Source organism: Vicugna pacos, chromosome 12 (genome assembly GCF_048564905.1).
Source record: "Vicugna pacos chromosome 12, VicPac4, whole genome shotgun sequence".
Classification (NCBI taxonomy): Eukaryota; Metazoa; Chordata; class Mammalia; order Artiodactyla; family Camelidae; genus Vicugna; species Vicugna pacos.
This window is the reverse complement of record NC_132998.1, coordinates 17,085,242-17,109,911: the sequence shown is the minus strand read 5'-3', so window position 1 is coordinate 17,109,911 and position 24,670 is coordinate 17,085,242. Positions and strand designations below refer to the sequence as shown.

At 36.2% G+C, this 24,670-nt stretch overlaps 1 protein-coding gene across 1 annotated transcript in view; it reads right to left on the bottom strand.

Annotated features, from left to right (window-relative positions):
- The window catches only part of ADAMTS20 (ADAM metallopeptidase with thrombospondin type 1 motif 20), a 133,947-nt gene that overhangs the window by 95,967 nt on the left and 13,310 nt on the right, over positions 1–24,670 (bottom strand). The window contains exons 3-4 of the mRNA XM_072972965.1: positions 18,919–19,081; positions 4,862–5,121 (exon numbers count right to left, since the gene is read on the bottom strand). Of these exons, the coding sequence (XP_072829066.1) occupies positions 4,862–5,121; positions 18,919–19,081 (423 nt within the window). The remainder of the gene's footprint in view (positions 1–4,861; positions 5,122–18,918; positions 19,082–24,670) is intronic.

Genomic DNA, 24,670 nt, shown 5'->3' with positions numbered 1-24,670 from the left:
TGAGGCACTGAGCACCGTTGGTCACAGTGCCCTGGGGTCATCAGATGACTCCTTACCAGAAGCTGTTGGGAAAGGGGTGTGAGAACATTTGTTTTAAAGAACAAAATCATTCCACAGCTTGAGAAAAGTTGAGTAAAAAACAAAAATTAAACAGGTATCTTGATGGAGTCTTGACTAGGCTAGCAAATACACACATTTATTAAACCTCCAAGAGATCTCCACGTCATTGTAGGCACCATTTCACACAGCTACTTGTCCAAGTCCTCTTTCCCCTCCATGGAACATACCGCATGACTAGGTTCCCACCCCACAGACTACACTTAGGAAATGCTAAACCGTATTTCTAAGGTAGTTTTCTGTTCTATCGAGCCATGTAATATTGTATATATTAACTGTAACCAGTCCATTTTAGAGCTCTATGTATTACAACTTTTATTAATATCATTAAAGTGTGTTCAATCTTTAATTATTTAAGTGTTTGCTTCCCTGCCATATAGAATTCACATTTCTCTACAGGTCTCATAGAATAGTAAACATTACTTGGCAAAAGGTGAAGAAATTGTATGAATTGTTTAAATATTTTAAGAAAAATCCCAGGCTAAATATAGTTCATGCAAAGCATGAAACAAATTTCTAACACCATTAAACTGATCAACCATTTGGAAATAATTTCTAACTAGAGCTTCAGCAAATGTTCTCACATGGCATGTTTAGAGACCACCTTCTATTTTATTATTTTATCTATTTTTTAAAAATTATAATTGACATATAATATTGTATTCATTTTAGGTGTACAACAACTTGATATTTGCATATATTGCAAAATGATCACTCCAATAAGTTTAGTTAACATCCATTACCATACATAGTTGCAAGTCTTTTTCTTATGATGAGAACTTTTCATATCTACTCTCAGCAACTTTCAAATATATAATATAGTATTTTAACCAGTTACCATGCTGCACATGACATTCCCAGGAGTAATTTATCTTACAACTGGATGTTTGCACCTTCTGACAACCTTCACTTTCAAAGTCATCTATAAAAAACTGATTTTAATAAAGTGAACAGATTTTTGTCTACAAAGATCACTACTCTTCTCAAAAAGATTTTTTTTTCTGTTTTCAAGTTAGAAAATGACATTCCACATATATACAAAGTAAATATGTGCAAAGAATTAAGAACAAGCAGAGCACTGAGTTGAAGGAAAAGGTAACATAAATGGTTAAAATGAAAGTAAATCATTAGTTTTTATTCTAGTCGAAAAATTTCCCTATCCTAACTAAAATCAGTAAAAGCAACCCAAAGAATTGAAAGCAATGATATTAAGTCAATATAATGCATGTGAGGGTTTCCAGTTGATAAATGCCTCTAATAACAACCTGTTTTAATAAAGAGGTCTAATTCCTGAGAATTAAGTGACACTCATTAAATTTACATTATTAATTCTATAACAAGGTGAATACAATCAGGTCAGACCTCTGTAAACACAATAGAGTATGGAGGTTTCTGACAAAGTATTTTCAAGGTTTATTAAAAAGTAAGTCATTGAATATCAAAATAAATCTGTCAAAGAAAGTAATTTCCCCCATTTATATATACTTTAGTAGTTTCATAATGCATGTAAAATGACATTTTAACCTGATAACGCCACTCAAATTCTCTAAGGATAAAAGCTTTGAATTGAATGGCAAATAATTGAACATCTCTGCTCATTTAACACACACTTTTTTCATTAAACGTACTATACACCACAAATGTGTTCTTCCCAGCTAATTTTAATGTTATTTCTAGAAACACTTTGAATAGAGATCACTAAGCTATTTTTACAATATGAGTAAAGCACTCTAAAAAGAGAATTAAATCACACACATTATTTCTATATCACTGCACTTAGACATTGTCAAATTGTTGAAAGCCAAGAAAAAGTTTGAGAAGATAGCATAATTGTTTACATTGTACAGGATGAGTAAGGGTAGATAATCCTCTCTCTAAACTATGTATATAATCCATCTGCTCACTGCTGAAAGCTTTTAGCAACTTCACTCATTATATCTGAAGCTCAACACAAAAACTCTTTCATCACTTTGAACTTTTCTTTAAATGGCTCTCCATCATATTGCAAGTCCAAATCATATTTTCTTGTCCTTTTCCCAAATTACTATGACAAAAATACATTACCAATATCCCAAGTGTGTGTTTGAATAAATGCAGTTAATGCCTTTTTAAAAATTAAGACAAAATATGCACAACTTGAATGGCGGCTTCTTCAACTGGAAACATCTGGGGACATTTATGGGAAGACAGCATTCCTCTTAGTTTAGAGCAGTTTTGGAAATGGACTTCACAAGTGGATATAAAACAAGTTGGACTAGATTTGACAGTCTCTATGCAGGGTGACCAACTGCCCCATTTTGCTCAGGACTGCACAGTTTCCAGGGACATAAGACTTTAAATACTAAAACTAAGAAAGTCCCAGGCAAGGGTCTATCGGCTCTTTCTCCAAGTTTCCTTTCACCTTTAACACTATTCATATCTACAAATATAGCTATGACCACTGTTTTTCACTAATAAAATCACTATACATGTACAGAACCGTAAAGTCTGCTGACTTTCCTGTATCCTCATTTAAACATTCAGTGAAAGAGAAAGGAGAGAGCAAAAATCCCAGGTCGTTTAGAAGTCATTTGGAATTCCATCTCGGAAGAGGAAAGAAAGCATGCATAAAACCCAAACTACCTCAAAAGAGGGACTTACCCTCCGAAAATTGTCCTCTCCCCTCATCAATATTTGGAATGCACCCCATTCCTCAACCTGCTGCAGTATCTCCCTGTGAATGAAAGCTGAACACAAACCAGCTGACTGCATCTCCAAACCTCTCCTCTTAACTGAAGTCGGCTCTCCTAGAGGGACTAAAACTCCAGCAGATGATATCTCCATGCACTGGTCTTCAGTTTCAAGCAATCTCAGAAGCAGATTTACTTTCCCTTAAGTCAAAAGATCTGCTTTGTCCTTGATGAAACTCTGGCTTTGAAACTCCCATGGACAACTGCAGTTATCTATATATTCAGGACATCACAATATCTTCTTCACAGTGGTTATATCGACTTTTACGTAAAATGCAGATAACAGAATTTTCCTGACGGTGGTCTCATCACCAAAACAGTGTGTTGGTATTCCAAAATGACTCTTGGAAAGCTACTCTTGTGTTCCTTTATTTCTCCTAGCTTTCCCAAAGCACTGATAGCAGAGTTGTCTCTTAACATGCTTCAAAATCTGTTGCATTTACAAAATCTAATGGTTTCCTTCAGTATCTCTATCCCTTCCCCAAGTTTCTTAATGAATATCTCTTTTAACCATTTAAAATTGCCAAGTTTATCCCACACTGCTCCACATAATTGACATAATTTCCTACATAAATTGACATCTTCCATGTCAATGTTCTCATTAGAGTCCCTTTATAAAGAGCATGCCACACTCACATCTAGATAATTATACATCTAGATAATTACTTCAGATTCAGAAGTTAAAAAGCCATCAGGATAAATCTGCACATATAGCTCTGTTGTCATTTTAAAAATCCAATTCAAGTAAACGAAACATGCCTATATTATACCAATTTCAGAAAATCATATTGGATCATCTGGGGTTTTTTTGTCTGTTACAATGTCATTCGTCCTGGGAAAAAAAAGCTTTACTTTAGTCACTTATTTACTCATTCTTTCACTAACTAGTACCAGATACTAAGTTTAGGCAACTGGGACCATGCACTCTTAGCATTTATAATCATAAGAATCTAAGATAAAATGTTACATGTAAGGAAAATAACGAGGTCTTAGAATCTGTTAAGTCATAGTGAACTGAACTGGAGAGTTCTTGTTGAGGGAAATTTATAATAGCTTATAGATGTGTCCTGGTCAAGCCTTTTCAACCAAGAAGGCCTGAATTCCTTACCTGTGAACAGAGATACGTTGAGCCATGAGATACATGTTCCAATACCCTAAGTGTGTATAAACAGGGGATCACATAATTCACCAGCTAAACCAAGATACTTCTGAGCCAAGGGACTCTTAAAAGTACCTTGAAAGGGGACACTTATAGTAATTACTTCAAAAAAGCAGGCCTAAATTCGGGAATGCTCCAGACAGAAGGTGTACGTAGCTATGCGTGCGTATATACATGTACGTACAGGACATAGAGTGCTCCCACTAGCACGGAGTTGGGCATCTTCACCCGCACTAGAATTCTGTCCTAAGGATACAGGCACCACCACTGCTCAGCAGAGATACTAGCATCACATCAAAATCTCTTAGAGCTACTGTGATCATAGTCTCCCAAACTCGCTGAAGTAGCTCTATTAGTAACAGGCTACCCTTTTATCTCCATAAACACCTTTATAACTTAAAATATCATGTGTCCCAATTTGATCTGGTGAACGCAGTAGAAGTGAAGTTAGTATCCCGCCCACTGCTGTGCAGAAATAAGGTAAACTTTTCAAATTCAGATTCAAAGGGCAAAAGATCAGTTCTACTAGGATCTTCCCCATCACTAGGGGGCAGAAGCCCTTCATGTGATGAAGCAAAGATTCAAGCATGTTCTCCATTGGAAGCAGATGTGTAAGTATTACATATTTTCGGTGGTTTGTTTCAAAGATTTCAGAGTTTTCAGAAAGTTGTCCAAGTAACAGAATGGGATACTTGCTATATACATCTATTTAAACTAAACTTCAATGAAATCTTTTTTGGCTGAAATATAAACAATTCACTTGCATCTAAAGTTTGGGAAAACATTTTAATTACATGTGACAGAATACTACATTAAACACTTTAGGAAATATAAAGGACCCGTTAAGCTTACTTACGATCGACATTAGAGTTAGTACGTAGTGCTGCAAATTCTGCCCATGGTGATGGACCATTTTAGTGTCAGCTGTGACCATAACTTCCACGTATCTTGGATATGATAAAAAACGTTTCCTCCTGGAATGTAACTGACTTCTTTCATCTTCCAATGATGTATTTTTTGAAGAGTATCCTAAAACTACTTCTTCCTTTATGGAAAGATCTTCATTCATGTTGCTGTAGTTATGAAAGGGTAAAGTGGTTTTCTTTATTTGACTTTCTGAGGGGGAGGGAGAGAAGATAATAATGCGGAGTCATTACATTGGATGCGACTGAAAATACTGCACAAGAATAGAATAGCCGAAAATATGTAATACTTACACATCTGCTTCCAATGGGAAATAAAAGGACAAAACGAAATTATTTAAAAGTATTATACAGCATTATCTATTCATAGTAATAGAACGTTCACATTTTCATCTAGGTATCTCCATGCAAAAGAATGAAACTGGACCATTATCTTACATCATACATAAAAATTAAGTCAAAATGGATTCAAGTCTAAAAGAGAGACCTAAAACTGTGAGACTCCTAAAGGAAAATAGAGGAAAAGCTTCACGACAGTGGATTTAGCAATGATGATCTGGATGTGACACCAAAGCACAGGCAATGAAGGCAAGAAATAGACAAATGTGACTACACACTTCAAAATGTATGTGTATTAAAGAACACAATCAACAGAGTGAAAATGCAATCTATTGAATGAGAGAAAATATTTGCAAACTGTGTCTGGTAAGGAGTTAAGGAAGCAATACCCAGAAAAAAAATATATATATATTTATATATAAACTCTTACAACTCAACAAAAATAACCTGATTTTTTTAAGGGGCAAAGGACTTGAATAGACATTTTACCAAAGAAATATAAAAACGGACTACAAGCATATAAAAAATGTTCAACATCACTTATCATTAGAAAAATGCAAATCAAAACTACAGTGAGATATCATTTCACACACATTAGGATGGCTACCATTAAAAAAAAACAGAAAATAGTAAGTGTTGGCAAGGATGTGGAGGAACTAGATCTTTTGTGAACTATTGGTAGGATTATAAAATGGTATAACCACTATGGAAAAACAGTAGCAAGGTATCTCAAAAAATTACATATAGAACTACCATATGATCCACAATTCTACTTCTCAGTGTATATCCAAAAGAATTAAAAGCAGCATCTTGAAACATTTGCTCATCGGTGTTCACCGCAGCATTAGTCACAACAGCCAAAAGGTGGAAGCAACCCAAGTATCCATAATAGACAAATGGATAAATGAAATATGGTCTGTGTATAAAATGGATTATTCAGCCTTAAAAAAAAAAAAGGAAATTGGTATATGCTCTGACATGGATGAACCTTGGGGATATTATGCTAACTGAAATGAGCCAGCCACAAAAATATAACTCCTGTATGATTCCACTTATGAGGTACTGAAAATAGTCAAAAATCACAGAAACTATGTTAAATGGTTGGTTACCAGGGCATGTCTGTGTTTCATGCAATTAATAACTGATGGAGCTGAAAATGAAAATGAATAAAAGCAACGAAATAGTTCCTATCATAATAAAGGTAGTTTAAATTTGCCTACCAAAACACAAAAGCTTTATAGATTGGGTTAATAAAATCCAGCCATATGTTAACTAATAACTAATAACTAATAATCTAAGGGTCAAATCCCGGGGGTCTGGCTGCAGGGTTAGTGGTTTTAACCATTAAAACATACTGCTCAACAATGAAGGTTAAAGGAAAGAAAGAGAAAACTGAACAACAAATACAATGTAATCAGTACAGATCTCAAGAGTTTAATGTCTATAACAAAGGAAATACTGATAAGAATATTCTACAGGACTCTGTCAAAATCATTGAATAACTTAAAGGAAATCTAACTTCATACTTCAACACACAACAGTATGAGTGAATCTTGTCATAAGTGACAAACGTGAAAAAAATTAAATACACCATACTTTTATGTAGCTTAAAAACTATATAAAAATATATACTTTAAGAAATACATATAGATGTATACAGATACAATAATACTACATAAAAAGCAAGAAGATGACAAACATGATATATAGAATGATGCCTTAGGTGAGGGGAGGCAGGTGGATGAAATAGAAGGGTGGGTGAGAGTAGAATTGTGTGGCCATATATAGGTTGTGGTCCAAGTCCTATATTTCATATTGGTTCATATATCCATAACTTGTATTATATTATTCACAAGTTATTAGCAAATAGTAATTTACAAAACTAACTGCTGTTGAAACAGTATGACAGCTCTCAACCGTATCATACAGTATTGTTTTGGTAATGCTAAAGTTGTAAGACCAGAAAATGAAATATACAGTATGAATATTAGGGGGAAAGTTTTTTCACTATTGTTTTGATTTGATTTTGCAAGATGAATGGCTTTGGCAACTAAAAAAATCTAAGATATTCAATATAAAACTTTTAAAACCAACAATCCTTAACAGGAATAATTCAACAATGGAATGTTATGCAGCTGTGAAAAAAAGAATTAAGTCTATTTGTTTTGATCAGGAAGGATGTTTATGATATGTTTTCAAATAAAAAGTATAAGTGGCAGAATAATACATATAGTATGATCTCATTTTTATAAAAAGTAACTTTAAAAAATATACAGATATATATTCATAAAAATTTATGTAATAAGCCAAAAAGACGTAGAAGCACATGCCTCAACCTTTAGCTGGCTCTATGGATAGGTGTGACTGAAAAACTCTTAAATTCTCTCTTTAACATCTCAGTGCCCTTTAAAGAATTACAATGAATTGGCTTTATTGTTGTTTTTTTTAATTACAGTATTGTTTTTAAAACCAGTATCTATAATTATTTCATAGGCTAAACATTTTATCTCATTACCTTTTTCTGATATTTATACTTAAGCAGTATAACAAATGATGATAAAGTGACCTTTCTAAATACCCTAAATAAATGGGCATTATTCAAATATCATTTGCCAATTCAATCACATCATTTGTATACGATGTTAGTCTATGTTCTATCGATTCAAATATTAAAACAATGTTTTGTCTCTTATTAATAACAAGTGTATTATAACCCAAAACTAATTTAGACTAAACCACCACATCACAAACATCATGCAACAATGATAATCTGCTTACTAGAACATAAAATACTTAAAATTATATCAGCAAATATAACCCTTATAACAGCATAGTGTATTCTAGAACTCAAGGAAATTGAGTTAATAATCTATAAGAACATAAACTCCTAATACATTTGTCAAACAATAATAAAATTAGATATTCATAATTAGCCATTCAAAAGTTTGAATGCCATACTGGCACCTCATATCAAAATACACAAAAATGAGTTAATTTTCTTTTCCTCTTCCCAGTTTCCCTATTTCTGCTAATGTGAGCAATAACTTCTGAATACCATACTGACACTAAACTGTACACCACCACTGGGCTTGTCCTATCCTCCCTTCCCTATTTGTATCTGGTCACCAAGTTTTGCCTCATCTTCTTCAAAATGTTCCTTGTATTGCTCGTATTATCAACAATATTGATATCTCTAAACTCACTAGGGTCTTTCTCACCTTAGAGCAACATTACTGGAATCATGAATACAAAATAAGACACAAAGAGTCTCCTGAATGGCGCCACCATCTTCAACCTCTTCTCCCTGCAATTCATCCTTCATTTGTATCCAAAAAGATTCATTTTTAGGACCATCCCTTTTATCTCACCCTTAGTCAAGAAATTACCATAGATCCTCACTGCCCGTAAGATGAAGTCCAAGCCCCTCCCCTTCAGCCCACCACTAAGCACAGTCATCACGACCACCATCAAGTGATACACTCCCTGAAGACTGGGAGCACTACTGGGCAATGTGTTCTGCCCTTTGTATGTGCTCAATAAATGTTCGTGGAAAGAAGAGGAGAGGATCAGGAGGAAGAAAGTAAGGATGATAGAAAGTTTGGAGTGAGATGGGAAAAAAGGAAGACAGGGGGAGGGAGATGGATGAAAGGAACATATTGAGGAACAAGACAAAAGATTGATCAGACCAGAACTTCAGAGTAGGAGTGATACTAATTGTGATGTACAGTAGCAGCCATTCACAGACAGAGATTGCCTTTGACTTTCCTAGTATCCAGTACCATGTTCACTCCAGCCTGTGCTGAGGTTGAAATTGATACTCATGTTCTGTATCTGACCAGATGAGCAAACAAATGTTATACTTCTCCAATTTAAAAAATGATGGCATGAAATCAAATGAAGCTTATTCTAGACCATCAACATTTCAAACTATTTGTTAAATACCCAATAGGACTTCCAGCTCCAAGAACTGAGTGTGCCTTGAGATAAAGGGTGATCACATCAGGTATATTGTGGAACCTAAATTATATTTTTCTCATGATTTAAACTATTTTCTGGATCAATTATATGTCCTACGTTGTCACCCTACTGTGTTTTCTTAATACTACTAACAACGCTAATGGCAAACATAATACTTGATGGTGCTTACTATGTACCAGGTTCTTATACATTTCACATAAGTTACCTCATTACTAACAACTTTATAAGGTTAAGTGTTATGATTATCTTCACTTTATATATGAAAAAAAGTGAGGAACAAGAACGTCAAGTAAACTGCCCATGGTAACAAGGCTTATAAATATAACTTTGGAACATATTTTTTTAACAGTAGTATTCCATAGCATAAAAACTTATAAAATCTATATAGTTCTCTTATTTGACAATATTTGAAATCTCAGCCACTATTATAGAATTATAGCATATAGCTTATAAAATATTTTACAGCACTTTATTTCAAAGAGGGTCACAAGTTAATAATTAGAACTCTACCTACTAGTAATAAATGTGCAGAAGATTATGGACTTGCCTGTAGCCAGCTAAAAGTTGAAACATAAGAGAGTCATTACATCATTAGTCCTCACTGCATCCCTGAATCAGCTACTATTACTAACAGTGCACTTTTTAAAACAGAGACATGTGACACAGGTTACATAAAATTTCAACAGCCACCAGCTAAATAAGGAGCATAACAAAGAGATGAATTCATATTTCCTCAAAATCAATTATTACATCTGAATTCCACATCACATGACTCTTCTAAATGTCAGATGTGGGTAATACATGCAGAATGTTAAGAATTTAGTAACCAAGGTCATAATGGAAAATGCTGCCTCCTACAAAATTAAAAGAGGAACCAGCAAGTCATATTCATGAAAATATTGCATCTAGTCTTCCTTGCATGACAGAATCACAGAGTTGAGCCAAGCCCTACCTTGCAGACTTGAGACCCATCCGGTACCGTCCTTTTACTCTAGTGGCCCTGAGAGAAAAAAACTAAGAGGGTACTGGAAATCCCCAAATTATGCTCATTAATCCTGTAGCCGGCAAGAAATTCAAGTTCCTTCTGCTTTGTGTGCTGACAAGGAAAAGGGCAACTGGTCAAGTATTACAAAGCAAATACTCTTTCTTCTTCTACATTCTCAAGAAGTCAAGCCATGGGGCTTGCTCTTAAAGATGTAGAAGACAATTTCCCTAGCAAGTGGAATCTAGAAATCTTGCATAGATGGAGTTGAAAACAAGCACACATTCATCCATCAACTCAAAACCTTTAAGATTTTTTTTTTAGTGGAAAGGAATATGCACCAGTTGTGCCTTTGTAATTTTGGCATCCCAACCTCTACATTTGATGGGTATAAAAGAGCAACAGGTGTTGCCTTGGCATTTTAGGAAATGCCTTTCCACATCTTCAAATCCTATCCCGTATCAGAAATTCTCAGCAAAATGAGACTAAAACAAACTAACCCACCGACACAAATGTCAGAAGAATGTAGATGGACAATTATACATGTAACAGTGTGATATTCCAAACTCCTGCTCCATTACTGCTTGAAAAGATGTTTGAAAATCTTATCAATGAGTTAAATTTATACCCTAGCAACTGAACATGTAAATGAAATGTAACATTCCATTCTTCAAAAAAAAAATCAGTTATTCACAGTTCATGCTGGACACTCTGTGTATCACATTGGTAATTAGTGAGTGTATTTTGCAAGGCTGTGTGGCTACTGAAATTAGAACACAGCATAAGACTATTAAAACGGATGACAGTACAGAATTCCACCACAATCTCTTCCTATTTTCAGATGAGCCTTCAAGGCGATCCACTCTCTAAACCATATCCACTTACTATTATTTAATAGTAGATAACTCCCTTTGTTTTTCAAACTTTGCATGTGTTGCTCCTAGAGCTAGATTCTCCATATCATCTGACAATCTGCTTCTTGTGGAATCCTTCCAGAACCGTCTTGAGGGAATTTTAAGTACTCAGCATTCTAAAATGCATCCCAAAGTGCAAAGTTAGTTCAAGGCAGGCATTTAAAATCACTATGTCCTATTTGCTCTACCAACTCAAGTATTGGTATAATTCTATTTTTCCACACTATTACTAAGTGATTTGTTAAAATCTTAGCTGAGCAGTTCCTATGATATGATTAACTATCATTTTTATCTTGATTATTTGGAAAATAAAGTTATAACATAAAAATCTAAAATGTAATCTAAGGTTAAACTGTAACTCATTTCCTTATTCCAATACTATTCTGGTCATTATAATTTATTTCTTAAATTATATATCTATTCTTCCTGACTCTAAAATTCCTGAAACAGCTTTTGACTGAAAAAATAGAATTCTTATATGAAATAGTTTTCTAACCTTTAATATCAGGTTAAAAGATTTTTTTAATAAAGGTGTTTTCCAAAGTAAATATAACACTCAAAAACTTAGAGGTCTAATTAGAAGAAAGTCATTAAATGAATTTAAAATGTTAATAATTAAACATTCTGTGTGATATCTTAATAGTACGGAATATTTAATATTTTTATTATGGAATCAGTTTTCATTCACACTGATTTGTCAGCTTTTATCAAGTCCACTGTTTTTAGTTTTTGACAAAAGTGAGAAAAAAAATCAAATTTTGAAATCATCGATAGATTGAACTCTTATTATCAAGAAGGTATTTTGTTAGTTTATTTTATGCTACATCTCAGAATTTAACAAATCACCACTTTCTAAAAGAATGTTTTTGTCAGTCTTACGCCAGGAGGTAACTCTAACGCCCAGGTATATCTGTGCACGTGCAAAAGAAGTCACGGACTACAGACTGACAGATCAGAGTGGGGAGGGGAGTTTCTTCTCTTCACTTTCCTGGTTCTCTTCCAGGAAGAAATGCCCGAGGAAGAAGCCTTTTTTGGGTAGGTCCAGAGGTCTGCATGTTCTCCACATGAAACAGTACGTCTGTTGCTGACCTGGAGATGGGCCCAGCTCTCACTCTGGCTGTAACAATCTTCACAAAGAGTGGGACGCAGGCTGGGACCAGCCAAGAACATGACCCGTCCTTGTGTATGTTTCCCCTACACTTGTACTCACTGTGAGAGCAGCCCAGTCTCATGTCTCAATGTCTTTAAGCAGGACTGCTTTTGAATGTTGCAATTTTGAATCAGATTTTAATTGCAAATCAGTAGAATCCTGCATCCTCTTCATGAGGAAAGCACCAAGTGACTAAACAATAGAGAGCCAAATATTCAAATTTACTTCACTAAGGATCTGCAGTTAAGTTATAGGTTTGGCAGACCAGAAGAAAACTGTAAAATGAGCTATCTGGATAATTAGTGATGTAATACCATAGGGATGTAGACGGAAAACTTTACATTTATTGCTCTCCACAAATCTATTGAGTTATTTACTTCTCCCCTTAACTTGCTGAGTAAATCCAAAAGAATATCAAGTATATAAAGCAAAATGATTATATAGCTCGTATTCCATGGACCATCATTTTAATCATTCTTTTCAATAGGCCCTTATCCTCCTTGCTCTTTTCTGTGAAATAAGGGAAAAATTACAAACCAAATTCATTCATGAACTTAGATGTAGAAACTAAACTATATATATATTACCAAACCTTGTCTGGTAAGAAGCCAAGTAGACTTGCCATTTAAGAATCAAATAAATGAACAAAGGAGGAAAATATAATCACCTTGGTACATGCATAAAAAATGTTTTGATAAAATTCAATATACATTCATAATAAAAAGGCCTTAATAAAGTAGGAATTTAGGGGAACTTTCTTAATCATATAAAAATCAATTTTTCTTCCTAAGAAAAACCCACAACAGACATTGTACGTATCAGAAAAGGTTGAAAACTTTTCTTCTAAAATTGGTGATGAGGCAAGGATTTTTATTACTGCCATTTCCATTCAACATTGTTCTAGAAATCCTAGCCAATGTAATAAGGCAAGAAAAGAAAAAAAAATTGAAAGATTAGAAAGGAAGAAATAAAATCATTTTATATGACTGTCCATAGACAATATCAAAAAGTGAACAGATAAACTATTAGAATATATGAATACACTTGCTAAGTATAAGGTTAATATAAAAAAAATTGCCTGCATTTTTATGTACAATAATTAGATGAAATTTTTAAAATTATACCATTTATAATAGTGTCAAAACTGGTTAACAAATGCACAAGATCTCTACAAAGAAATTTCTAAAATATTAAATGTGAAATTAAGCAAGAATATATGGATGTGCCATACTGATGGACTGGAAGACAATATTAGAAAGATGTCACAGCTCCAAACATCTATTGCTCCAATTAAATCCAATCAAAATCCCTTTTCTTTTTGTGGAAATTATCTAAAATATATGTACATAAATGCAAAGGGTCAAGCATAGCCAAAACAATTTTGAATAAAATCAAGGGCTTATTTTACCACATCTCAAGACTTGTAATAGAGCTGTAACATTTTAAAGACAATTTTTAACTATATTTTTTGGTGTTGGCATAATGATGGATAAACAGACCAATGGAAGAACAAATAATATCCAAAACAGATCCACATATATCCTTTTCAGAATAAATGTTATGCTAAATATTTTTAAATTCCTATGAAATATCTCAATTAACTTTTACACAAAATAAACTTATTGACACTGCTTTTGAAAGTTTTATTGAGCCCACTACTTCTGGATTTTGAAAAAGTAACAAATCAAAGTTTGAAATTGGTAGATTGAGCCTCTGTATCTGTGAAGTAGCTAAGATAGAAACCCCTAAACTTGACTTATATGGGAAACAGATCAAATTCATTAGCCATTCACCATCTACTCTAGATCCAAGGAGGTTAAGTTCTCAAAGTCAGTAAGAGAGCCAGAAGTAGAACTCTGCTCCCTGACGCCCAGCTTACTAGGTGAACTATGGCCTCTGTTGACACTGAAGACATCTGGGTTCCCCAAACACAGGCTGATTAATTATCTTAAAGGGAATAATCTGTGTATAAAAATAATAATTTTATTAAGAAAACGGTTCTCATGTTTTTCACAGAAATATCCAAATTGATGATTCACACACCAAAAAAAGCTTTATCATATCATCAAAATTGAGGGAACTTTAAGGAAATCATCCTTAATTGATGCCCTATGTACACTTTACTTGTTTGACACTTGGAAGTCCTTTGTTGACAAGACAGCTGCTTTCTTGGACTCAGTCTTTCTGCCTTCAGGCTCTTTTCTCAATCAAATTCAAAATCATCTTTAAAAATAACACTGATAGCTGAGTAACACAACATAGGATGTCTCTGCTTTAACCTTTCTGCATTTGCCCAGTGCCTAGAGGATAGCCGACAAAATCCTCAGAGCCCTTTCCTGTCTGCCTGTGTGTCTTCACAGCTTCATCTGCCCCCACCTCCCACAGTCTTCTCCACACCCATCGGGACACTGAAGGTACAAATAGTCATCTCTCTCTTATCTATAGGCGGGTTCCAACCCACTGTTACAGATTCTGTAATCGATGATTTGGTATTAATCACAGGACCCAACTAACTGCCAAAGCTGTTTACCCATCCCTTCTACAGTCCAGCCTTCAAGGAGCACACTGAAATCACACTGCAAACCTTCCAACCACACACCCCAAGATCTGTTTCACTTCCTGCCCAACTGGGGACACCCCCATGTAACAACTTCTCACTGCTGTAGAAATAAAGCCTTTGCCCAACCTGGGCACTTCTCCATTCTCCCTTCTCTTGGGGACTGTAAGTAACAAATTCTTCTTTCAAAAGTGAGGTGGTCTCCAAGTCTCTCACTTGACCATACTTATATAAACAGATCAATCCATGGGTGTTTTAATATAAGCCCATCCTCCTTTTTTTTCCTTAGAAAATATCTACAAATCCTTCTTCACACAATGTAGATTAAATGGTTTGAATGTCACCTTCTCAGTGGAACCAGGCCAGTTTTTGTTGCTGAGCCCCACAAACTGCATGCCATATTGCTCCTAACACAGGGTGGGCAGCCTTGGTTCAGTTTTAAAATTTTTCTGATCTTTTGTTGTTGTTCTTTTCCACCCACTGGGCTTTGAGAACTTAACTAATGAGAGACTCAAGTCTTGCCCAGTTCTACCTTTATACATATTAGGAGCTGAAAGACTATAGGAATGAACAAGTTTAGGAAATAATAGGAAAAGCACAGAAATTTAAAAGCTGGCCAGTATCATCTAAAATCTGCTGAAGAACATTTCACTTTTGCTCACATCAAACTCTCTGTTTCACTGCTCCACAGATGCTCCAAGCTCCCACCCCATGACAGTGAGAAGGGAGGGACAGAGGGGCAATGGGAGAATGGGAGGGAGGCTCACCAGGCCCCCACAGGATGTAGACCTGGTCTGATCCGCCTTGGATGATAAGCAATGGCAGAGCCACACGTAACGGAATCCAGAGGTATCTTCATTCCTGCCCATCTTTTCAAGGTTTATTGTCCTCTTGGGTTTTAATTTTGGGAGCATGAGGTGGCAATATGTGTGGCCTTTTGTTCACTTCATGGGTTTTATGAGCATGTTTTGCTATTTCCACTGGACTTTACTTAGAATATGTCCAACGTTTACCTAGGAACCTGGCATCCACAGTGGCTGGGTTTGTAGGACCTCAAGGCACATGGTGAAATCTGGCCTTACAAACAACTTAATCTAATTCATCAAGGCTGAAGTCACTATGAATTGCAATGGTTTAGGGTCACAATGAATTAAAATCAATAGAAATATGGGGGAAAATGACTTTTCCTTTCCCAGTGGATCCTTTTGGTTCATGTGCTAAATCTTTAGGCCTACCTATTTGAAGAATTCTCCTGATTGAAGGTTCACCTTCAGAACAGATAAGATCCTGCAAGTATTTCTAAACAGCAATGTGTGAACTGGAGAAGGAGGAAAAAAAAAAACCTTTGATAACATTTTACTAATTACATTTACAACTCTCCATTTTTACTAACAAGATGAGGATTAGCAGCTAATTATTTAGGCCATTAATTGATTGCCTTTTTTAGTGATTAAAAATATGTATGTTAATTGTACCTGGAAATGTAGGTAATTTAAGAATTGAAAAGAGTGATATTACTTTTAACATTTTCGTAGATAAACTTTGTGAAAAAATAGATCGCAATTCAAAGAAAACTAAGTCCTCTAGTTTTCCATTTGCTTTTTATTTGTAGTTTTAATAATACAAATAATTTAGTATAAGTATTTTGGGTTTTGTTTTTCTCCTTTTTTAAACAGAAGGGCCTGGTGTTTCTCGAACCATTCTCTTTCTGATAATGAACACTGACTGTGAATGCCAAACCCTGCATATCATTATCTGAAACATTTATGCATTCAGAGTGTCTACTTGGTGGCTTTCTTCTTAAGAAGCTAAACAACTCATTAAACGAGCTGCTCCTGAGTGGGAGATCAGAACAGGCCTCGGCTGCCTTCTGTAGAGGTCCATTGTGGAGCTGCACCCATTTGTGTTTTCTTTGAAGCCATAAAAATGAAACCCTTATGCTCATATTAAAAGCATAAGAAAGGCATCTATTATGTCAATAGATTTAAAACACGGCCTTAGACACAGCGAGAACCATTCCAAAATGGCACTCTTATAATAGCAAAGGTTAAGAAGTGCGTTCCCAGGGAAAGCCTTCAAAGGCCTCACATCATTATCTCCCAAAACAGACGGCATGGCCACGGTCGGAACGAGAGTTCATGGACACCTACGATCGCAAATCAATCCTTTCTAGTCCCGCTCTTTTGTCTAGGTTTTGTACTTTGATGATAACTGCAGGTGCTTTTCTTCATTCTGCATCGAGTGACATGAAGTGATATGGTGAAGATTCATGCACAGATGTGGACACAACTCTTAATATGACTTCCATGCCCCACATAAAACTATTTTACCAGCAACAGACTTACACTTCATAGAAATTGGTAATTCCTGGATTCTAATCTATGATAAATCTCCAGGAGTCTGCATTTCATAGGCAAAAATGAGGAAACATACCTCTCTCACATATTGCTGGAAGTACACATTAATAAAAACCACTTTGCAAAACAATGTGGAATTCTCTAGTATCTGTGTGTATACTCTGGAGAATCTCAAACACAGGAGATGCGGACAAGAATTTTCACAGCCTTGCTGCTTATAATAGTGAAAAACTGCAAATAATCCAAAAGCTCATGAACAGGAACGTGGCTATGTGAGTGGTGACATTCTCAGCAATGAAAATGAACTGCTTCCATATGTACCAGCATAGACAAACCTCAGAAGTAATGCTGGGCAAAAAAGTCCCAGAGAACTATCTGCAGTATGTTTCCTTTATATAAATTTAAAATTATGCAAAATTAAGCATCATGATATTGTTACTCGGGTTCAATTTTTTAATTGTCTAAAATTCTGCTCAGAACCTAAATGCTTATTGACAAGTGAATGGATAGAGAAGACATGTGTGTGTAGATAGATAGATAGACAGACAGACAGACAGAGATAGAGATAGATACACAGTGCAATATTACTCAGTCATAAAAAGGAATGAAATAATGCCATTTGCAGCAACATGGATGCACCTAGAGATTATCATATTAAACGAAATGTCAGACAGAGAAAGACAAGTATCATATGATACTACTTATATGTAGAATCTAAAAAAATAATAATACAAATGAACTTATTTACAAACCAGAAATAGACTCACAGACATAGAAAACAAACCATGATTACCAAAGAGGAAGGGGAGGGGAGGGATGAATTAGGAGTTTGGGATTAGCAAATGCAAATTACTCTATACACAAAATAGATAAACAACAAGGTCCTACTGTATAGCACAGGGAATTATATTCAATATCTTATAACAACCTATAATGGAAAAGAATTTGAAAAAGAATAAATATATATACATATAATTGAACACTTTGTTGTATAAGTGAACACTTTGTTGTACACTTGAAAACTGACACAGCATTATAAATCAACTATACTTCAATTAAAAATTATAAATAATAAATAAAAATTAAATTAAAATTTTAAAAGCAAATAAATAAATGTTTTCGGGGAGATGCTTTAAGACTATGCAAATATCCTGATTCTTTTCAAACCCACTATTTAAGATTCCATCAGGAAAAAAAAGAAATAAAAAAGTTTAAAAAATAAAATTCTGCTTAGAAAAATCATACTACCTTGACCTAACAGGTTGGAGTAAAACTTTTCTGATTCTTTGCTACAAATCTCATATACAGTGGACACTGGAATAACACAGGTTAGAATTGCACGGATCTACTTATACGTGAATTTTTTCACTAAATTCGTACTACACTACTACAGGATCTGTGGTTGGTTGAATCCATGGATGTGGAACTGTATATAAGGGGGATCAGTGGTAAAGTTAAATGTGGATTTTCCACTGTGTTGCGAGGTGGTCAGTACCTCCAGCTCCCACGCTGTTCAAGAGTCAATCCTACTGAACACTTTTTTGGATTTAGATTTAGTCTACAACAAAATTTCCTACAGATAATTTCTAATGGATCCTTCCAGGTCAAGAAAATTTGTTTAAAATATCATACACGTCAACATTTAAGGAAAACAAAAATTTTAACCTAAAAAAAGATTTTAGAGGTATCCTAATTTTACCATAAAGAGTTTACCTGAAACTTCACAAGGTTTGTGAGACTGCAGAAAAAAGTTCCTCTTGAATTCCTGTCTGTATATAAGATGTGGCTTGTTATGATCATCTTCGAGTTCACTCCCATCTGCCTTCATTATAGGTTCTAAGAAATATTCACCATCATGTGCTTTAAATGTTCCCATCTGGAAATAAAGAAAATAAAAATTCAATTTCTTCCATCACTAAGTGGAGTAAGCAGGCTGAGCACTCAGCCAGGGGTTCGTTCACTAAAGGTCATCAAAAGAACATAACCTTTCCCTTCTTGGCTCACTACACCCCCTTGTGTAGAAAGTCACGGAGACTGGCTAGGATTCCAGTCAACAGAGCTGAAATGACAGGTGTTCTGGGTATAAAGAATGGCATTGGCAACGGCATCAAAATGGCCAAAAGCCTAGCACATTCTGGAACTAAGAAAGCCTGTTGCCTTAGTCTGTTTAAGGTAATAGTGTGAGACAAGACTTCAAAGGAAGGCTGGGGTCAGATAAAAGATCTTGAATGTGTTGTTAGCAATTTAAAATTTGTAAGCAATGGTGAGCCATCGAAGAATTTTCACAAAGGCCTCTCTCCTGTATTCCAGAATCCAATGTCCAACTTGCTTTTTGGCATCTCCACTTAGAGCAATAGTAGCATCCTCAACCTCAACATGTCCAATGACAAACTTGACTTTCAGTGCAGACCTGCTATGTCTTCAGTGCTCCCCCTTTCAGTAAATGGCAACACTATTATTCAGATTGCTTAGGTCAAAAATCCTTGGAGAGAAATCAAAGGTGGCTCTCTCAAATGCCACATTCAATTGATCTGCAAATCCTGAAGGCTCAACCTTCAAGGTATAACTGAAATCCAACCCCTTCTCCTGAGTTGTACCACTGCGCCCATGATGGAACCTAACTCTCTCTCCTTCCTAAACTAAATCAATAGTCCTCTATAGTCTAGTCTCTACAGAGGAGTCACGGTAATTTTTCTTAAGTCTAGCACTTGTTGCTCTCAAAACAAAAAACAAACAAAAACAAAAACAATATGGTACTGTGACTTTTCACACCACTCAATAAGTTCTAAACTCCTGGCAATGGTATGCAATGCCCTGCGTGATCTGCCTCCACTTCCCACCACCCTGTCCCTCCCAGCACGCAGACGCCTGACAGTTCTGACTTCATCTTCCCCCATTCCACCTTGGCTCGTTCTAGAGAGCTCCCTTCCTGACATTGTCGCTATTCTTCAAACATGACAAGTATTCTCCCGCCTCAGGACCTTTGCACTTACTGAAACTGCCTCAAGCACTTGTCCTTGCTACCTCCCTCTGTCACTTGTTTCAGGTCTCTGCTCATTCACGACCCTGTATAATAAATGTTACCCAGCCTCCCATCTCTATCACCACTATGCAGTTTCATTTTTCTCCATAACACTTATCACTACCTGATAGATTTTTATTTATATTCGTTACTTGTCTGATACTATCCACTAAAATATAAGTCCATGAGAGCAGAGCTTTCCCTGCACTCTCCTCTGCCACATACCAGACATTGGATAGCATATATTAAATGAGTGAATAAGATTGTAAGATATGGAATTTAATCTAGTGACACTGTGTGTTAAAACACGAGCAGATCTGCTTGTAGAAAACAGAGGCTATAGCCCAGAAGAGAGGTAACAAAACATGAATTACGGTGAGAGTGATGGTACAGTAGTTGGAAGAGAAAGATTACGAGATGTCAATGCCTGAGAAGGGCAGAAGAAGTAGACAGTGAGAGGGAGAATTTACAATAGAGATCATCTCCTAGGGAAATACGATTTACTAAATTGACTCCAGAAATGTTAAAAATCCAAACAGAGCCGTTTTCTACCAAACAGAAAAAGATGTCAGCGTTCCATCACGAAAACTCCCGGCCTTGATGATTTCACAGAGGAATTCCAGCAAACCGTGAAAGAGCAGATAATTCCACTGTTATCTGAACTGTTCTAAAATATTTTTTTAAATCCAAGTTATTTTTATGAAGCTGGTATATACATACAGCAAAACCTGGGAAAGAGCGCACTAAAGCAAAACAACAATAAAAAAAATCAAATATAGGACAAGCTCACGTATGAATATCAAGCTGAAAGCCCTAAATTGTATTAGCAAACAAAATTCAGCAAAGTGTGAAAACACACGATGAGGTGGAGTTTATCAGAAGATTGTTAAGTATGGCTCAATATCGGGAACCCTAATTCACCACACTCACTTAAACAAATGGGGGGAAAAATCACATGGTTTTTTCAACAAACATTCTTGCTCTTAAAAATCAATAAAATATAAATAGATGGATGCTCCCTCAACAAGATACACTCCATCACAGCCCAGAGAAACCACCACGCATAACAAAGATACATGCGAGGCGCAAGGATGCCCGGTATCACCTGTCCTAGACAAAAGAGTCAGGTAAAAGGTTAGAGACAAAAAATTGGAAAGGAGGAGTTAAAACTGTCATCTTCACAGGTGCTATCAGCATATACCTTAACAAATAAGAACTGAGAAAACACTAAAAACTAAGCGAGCTCCGTGAGCAAAGACACAGGCTTTAACTGTTTGCACATGTATGAAAAAAAATTCGAAGCTATGGAAGAAATGATCTGCTTTACAAATAAAAAGGTTAAATGCTAAGGATGAAAACCGATCTGTAAGACTCCTGTAAAATGGCAAAGCCCTCCTAGGGAACCTTGAAAGAGAATTAAACAAGTGAAACCACTGGCCATGCTCCTGAATATAACAAGATTCCAATTTTTAAAAACACCAACAGATTTTTTTAACATGTTAAGTTGTTTCTAAACTACATGTGGAAAAATAAAAATAGCCCAGACAATAATAAGGAAACAATGAGGTGGGATTAGGGCTACAAGATATTAAAATGTTACACAGCCACATTAGTGAGGTACTCCAGCTCCAGCACAATGAAGCGGTCAATGGACCAGTGACCCAAGCAGAAAGGTGAGCAAGAAACCCTAAATCAGAGGACTTAGTATCATTAGTACATAGATTGCATCTCGAACCCGTGAGGAAAGAAAATATTTATTTAATAGTATTGCACATGGGGGCAGACACCTGGACAAGATAATTTTGCTGCACCTCACCCAGGATAAATTCCCAAGGATCAATGATGCAGACTTTTGAAGTAAAACCACAACAGCACTAGAAGATGATATGAGAGGATTCTTTCACAACTTTGGAATAGGGAAGGTCATTCTAACCACGACTCAGAAGCCCATTTTAAACAATGCTAAACGTCACTCAGGAAGAAGAGCAGTTAATACTAAATTGAGAAACCGTTTTCACTCATGAGATTGGCAAAGATCGAAAAGTTCTATAACATACTTCAAATGTGTGTCTGTGGGAGAACAGGCATTCTCCTCCACCGCTGTTGAAAATACGAACTGCTGCACCCACAACACAAAGGAAGTTCGGGATATTTACTGCAGTTACAAATGTGTCTGCCCTTTGAGACAGCAATTCCCATTCTGAAAATCTCCCCTATAGACACCATACATTTCCACACAGGTGAGATAACATAATAATTATTAGTATTACAGTTATTAACTATAGCACTATTTTGAATAGCAAAGTATTGGAACCAATTCAACAGTCCATTGATAGAGAATATTTATGTAAACTATGGTACAGCCATCCAATGGAATACCTTGTGGTTACAGACAAAAAAGAATAAACAGTCTACGTAATGATATGGAAAGACCTCCAATACAATTATGAGACCAAGATATAAAACTGTAAAGCAGGATGCCTCGGGTTCTACCATTTGTGGAAAGGAAGGAAAAAACCAAATATTTCTATTGGCCTAGTTGCTACTAAAGAAACTCTAGAAAGATTCATCAGAAACCGTTCAATGGAAAATATAAGCGGAGGTGGAGAAAGTAAGTGGCTTCAGGATGGACCAGGCACCACACCCTGCTCACCCCAGGTCCTTCATACACGCTGTTTCCCTTGCCTGAAACATCCCCAGTTCCCACCTTCACCTCGTTCTCCTGCCTCATCCCTCTCTGCTCCTCTGGTTCCATCTCATCCAAATCTCAGCTTAAAATAGCAACCACCCAGAAAGCTTTCCTTGACCAGCTAGCTAGTTAACCACATCCCTACCCCTAATCTGAAAATATATTACTTCTTGAGAGTATTTTACTGTTTGATGTCTCCAGAGCATTTGTTATATGTTGTGTTTATACAGACAGAGACCTATATAAATAGGCAGAGACCTAGCCCTGAATCTGCATTGCCTAGCACAGTACCTGTCACACAGCAGGCATGGTACACAGGAAATATCTGTTAAACAGAGAAAGCAATTGTTTCCCACCCTTTGTAAACTCAGCTTATGTTGAGCAGAGACAGGACACATCTGGACACACAGACTGGAGCTAGAACACAGGGACTCTGGGATGCAGGGATGTTGTAATCTGCCGGCAAGGAAAAAACTGCACCTTTATTACCATTAACTTGTAACTGAAATGTATAGAGTTCTCTTCAACTGCAAATGTAGGCAGCAAATCCCCGTGACGTTACCAGTAGAGAGCAGATACTTTCATCACATGAGGATGTTTGAGATCTCAAAATATTGTCTGTGCCCAACAGTATTAAGACCGTTCTTAGATCTGCCATGAAATCTTATTTAATGTGTTAATAGGTAAGAAGTTACACAGCTATTTTTAATATCTTGATAACTATTTCAAGATAATTAGTTTATTTGGTATTTTATCTTAGGCACTTGAAAACATTCTGAGCAGGGTTTGTTGGTGAATTATTAACAGGTATGAAGAGAAGTGGAAGGAGGAAGAGGAGTCAAAGCACTAACTTCAGAAGATTAAATAATACCTTTGTACAGGTGCTGAGACAGCCAGCGATGCTTTAGCCAGCAAGGGACGAAACAAAAAGAACTTGCACCCGCTGGCTGTCAAGAGAGTGAGAAGAATCCTTCAAATGGTCAGTTTTCATAGATAGATCTCTTTCTCTAGTCTGATGAGGCTACGTCAACCAGGGTAGGCATTTGTCATAATAGTAATAGCTAACGCCAAGAGATACAGCAGACATCGTTCATACACATTTATAATTCACTTTGACCTAATAACTCTGAGGTAAGTAATTATTATCCGCACTTTACAGGTGAGACAAATGAGGCACAGAGAGGTAAAGCACCTTGTCCAAGTCTTACGTCCAGCAAGTGACAGGACCAAGATGGGAACCCAGCTATCCTGACTCCACGATTCGTGCCGTAACCTGGTGCATTGTGCCAGCGATCACATACCAATTTTGAAAAATCTGACGAAACAGTGGACAAATGTTTAATGAGCACATATACTGTGTGCCAGGCACAGCTCTAGGGGCTGGCGATACAGAGGGGAATGTGACAAAATCCCTGCCTTCAAAGGATTCATACTTATGTGCGAAAAGACAGATGAGAAAGATACAATATGCCTGGTGGTAATCAAGTGCAATAAAGAAAATAGAACAAGGCAGGGAGATGGAGAATCCCAGAGGATGGGGTGAGGAGGCACTCTGGGCTGAGACTAGAATCATCAGGTGGTAGCCATGGAACACTCTGGGAGAACCTTGCAAACAGAAGGAGCAGCGACTGAAAGGCCCAGTGATGGGAGAAAGCTTGGCAGGTTCACGTGAACAGTGGGGCTGAAGCTGGGCCCACAGAGGACACAGGCAAGGGCTGGCTGCACTCAGTAGCCCTGACACTGAAAAGCACTCA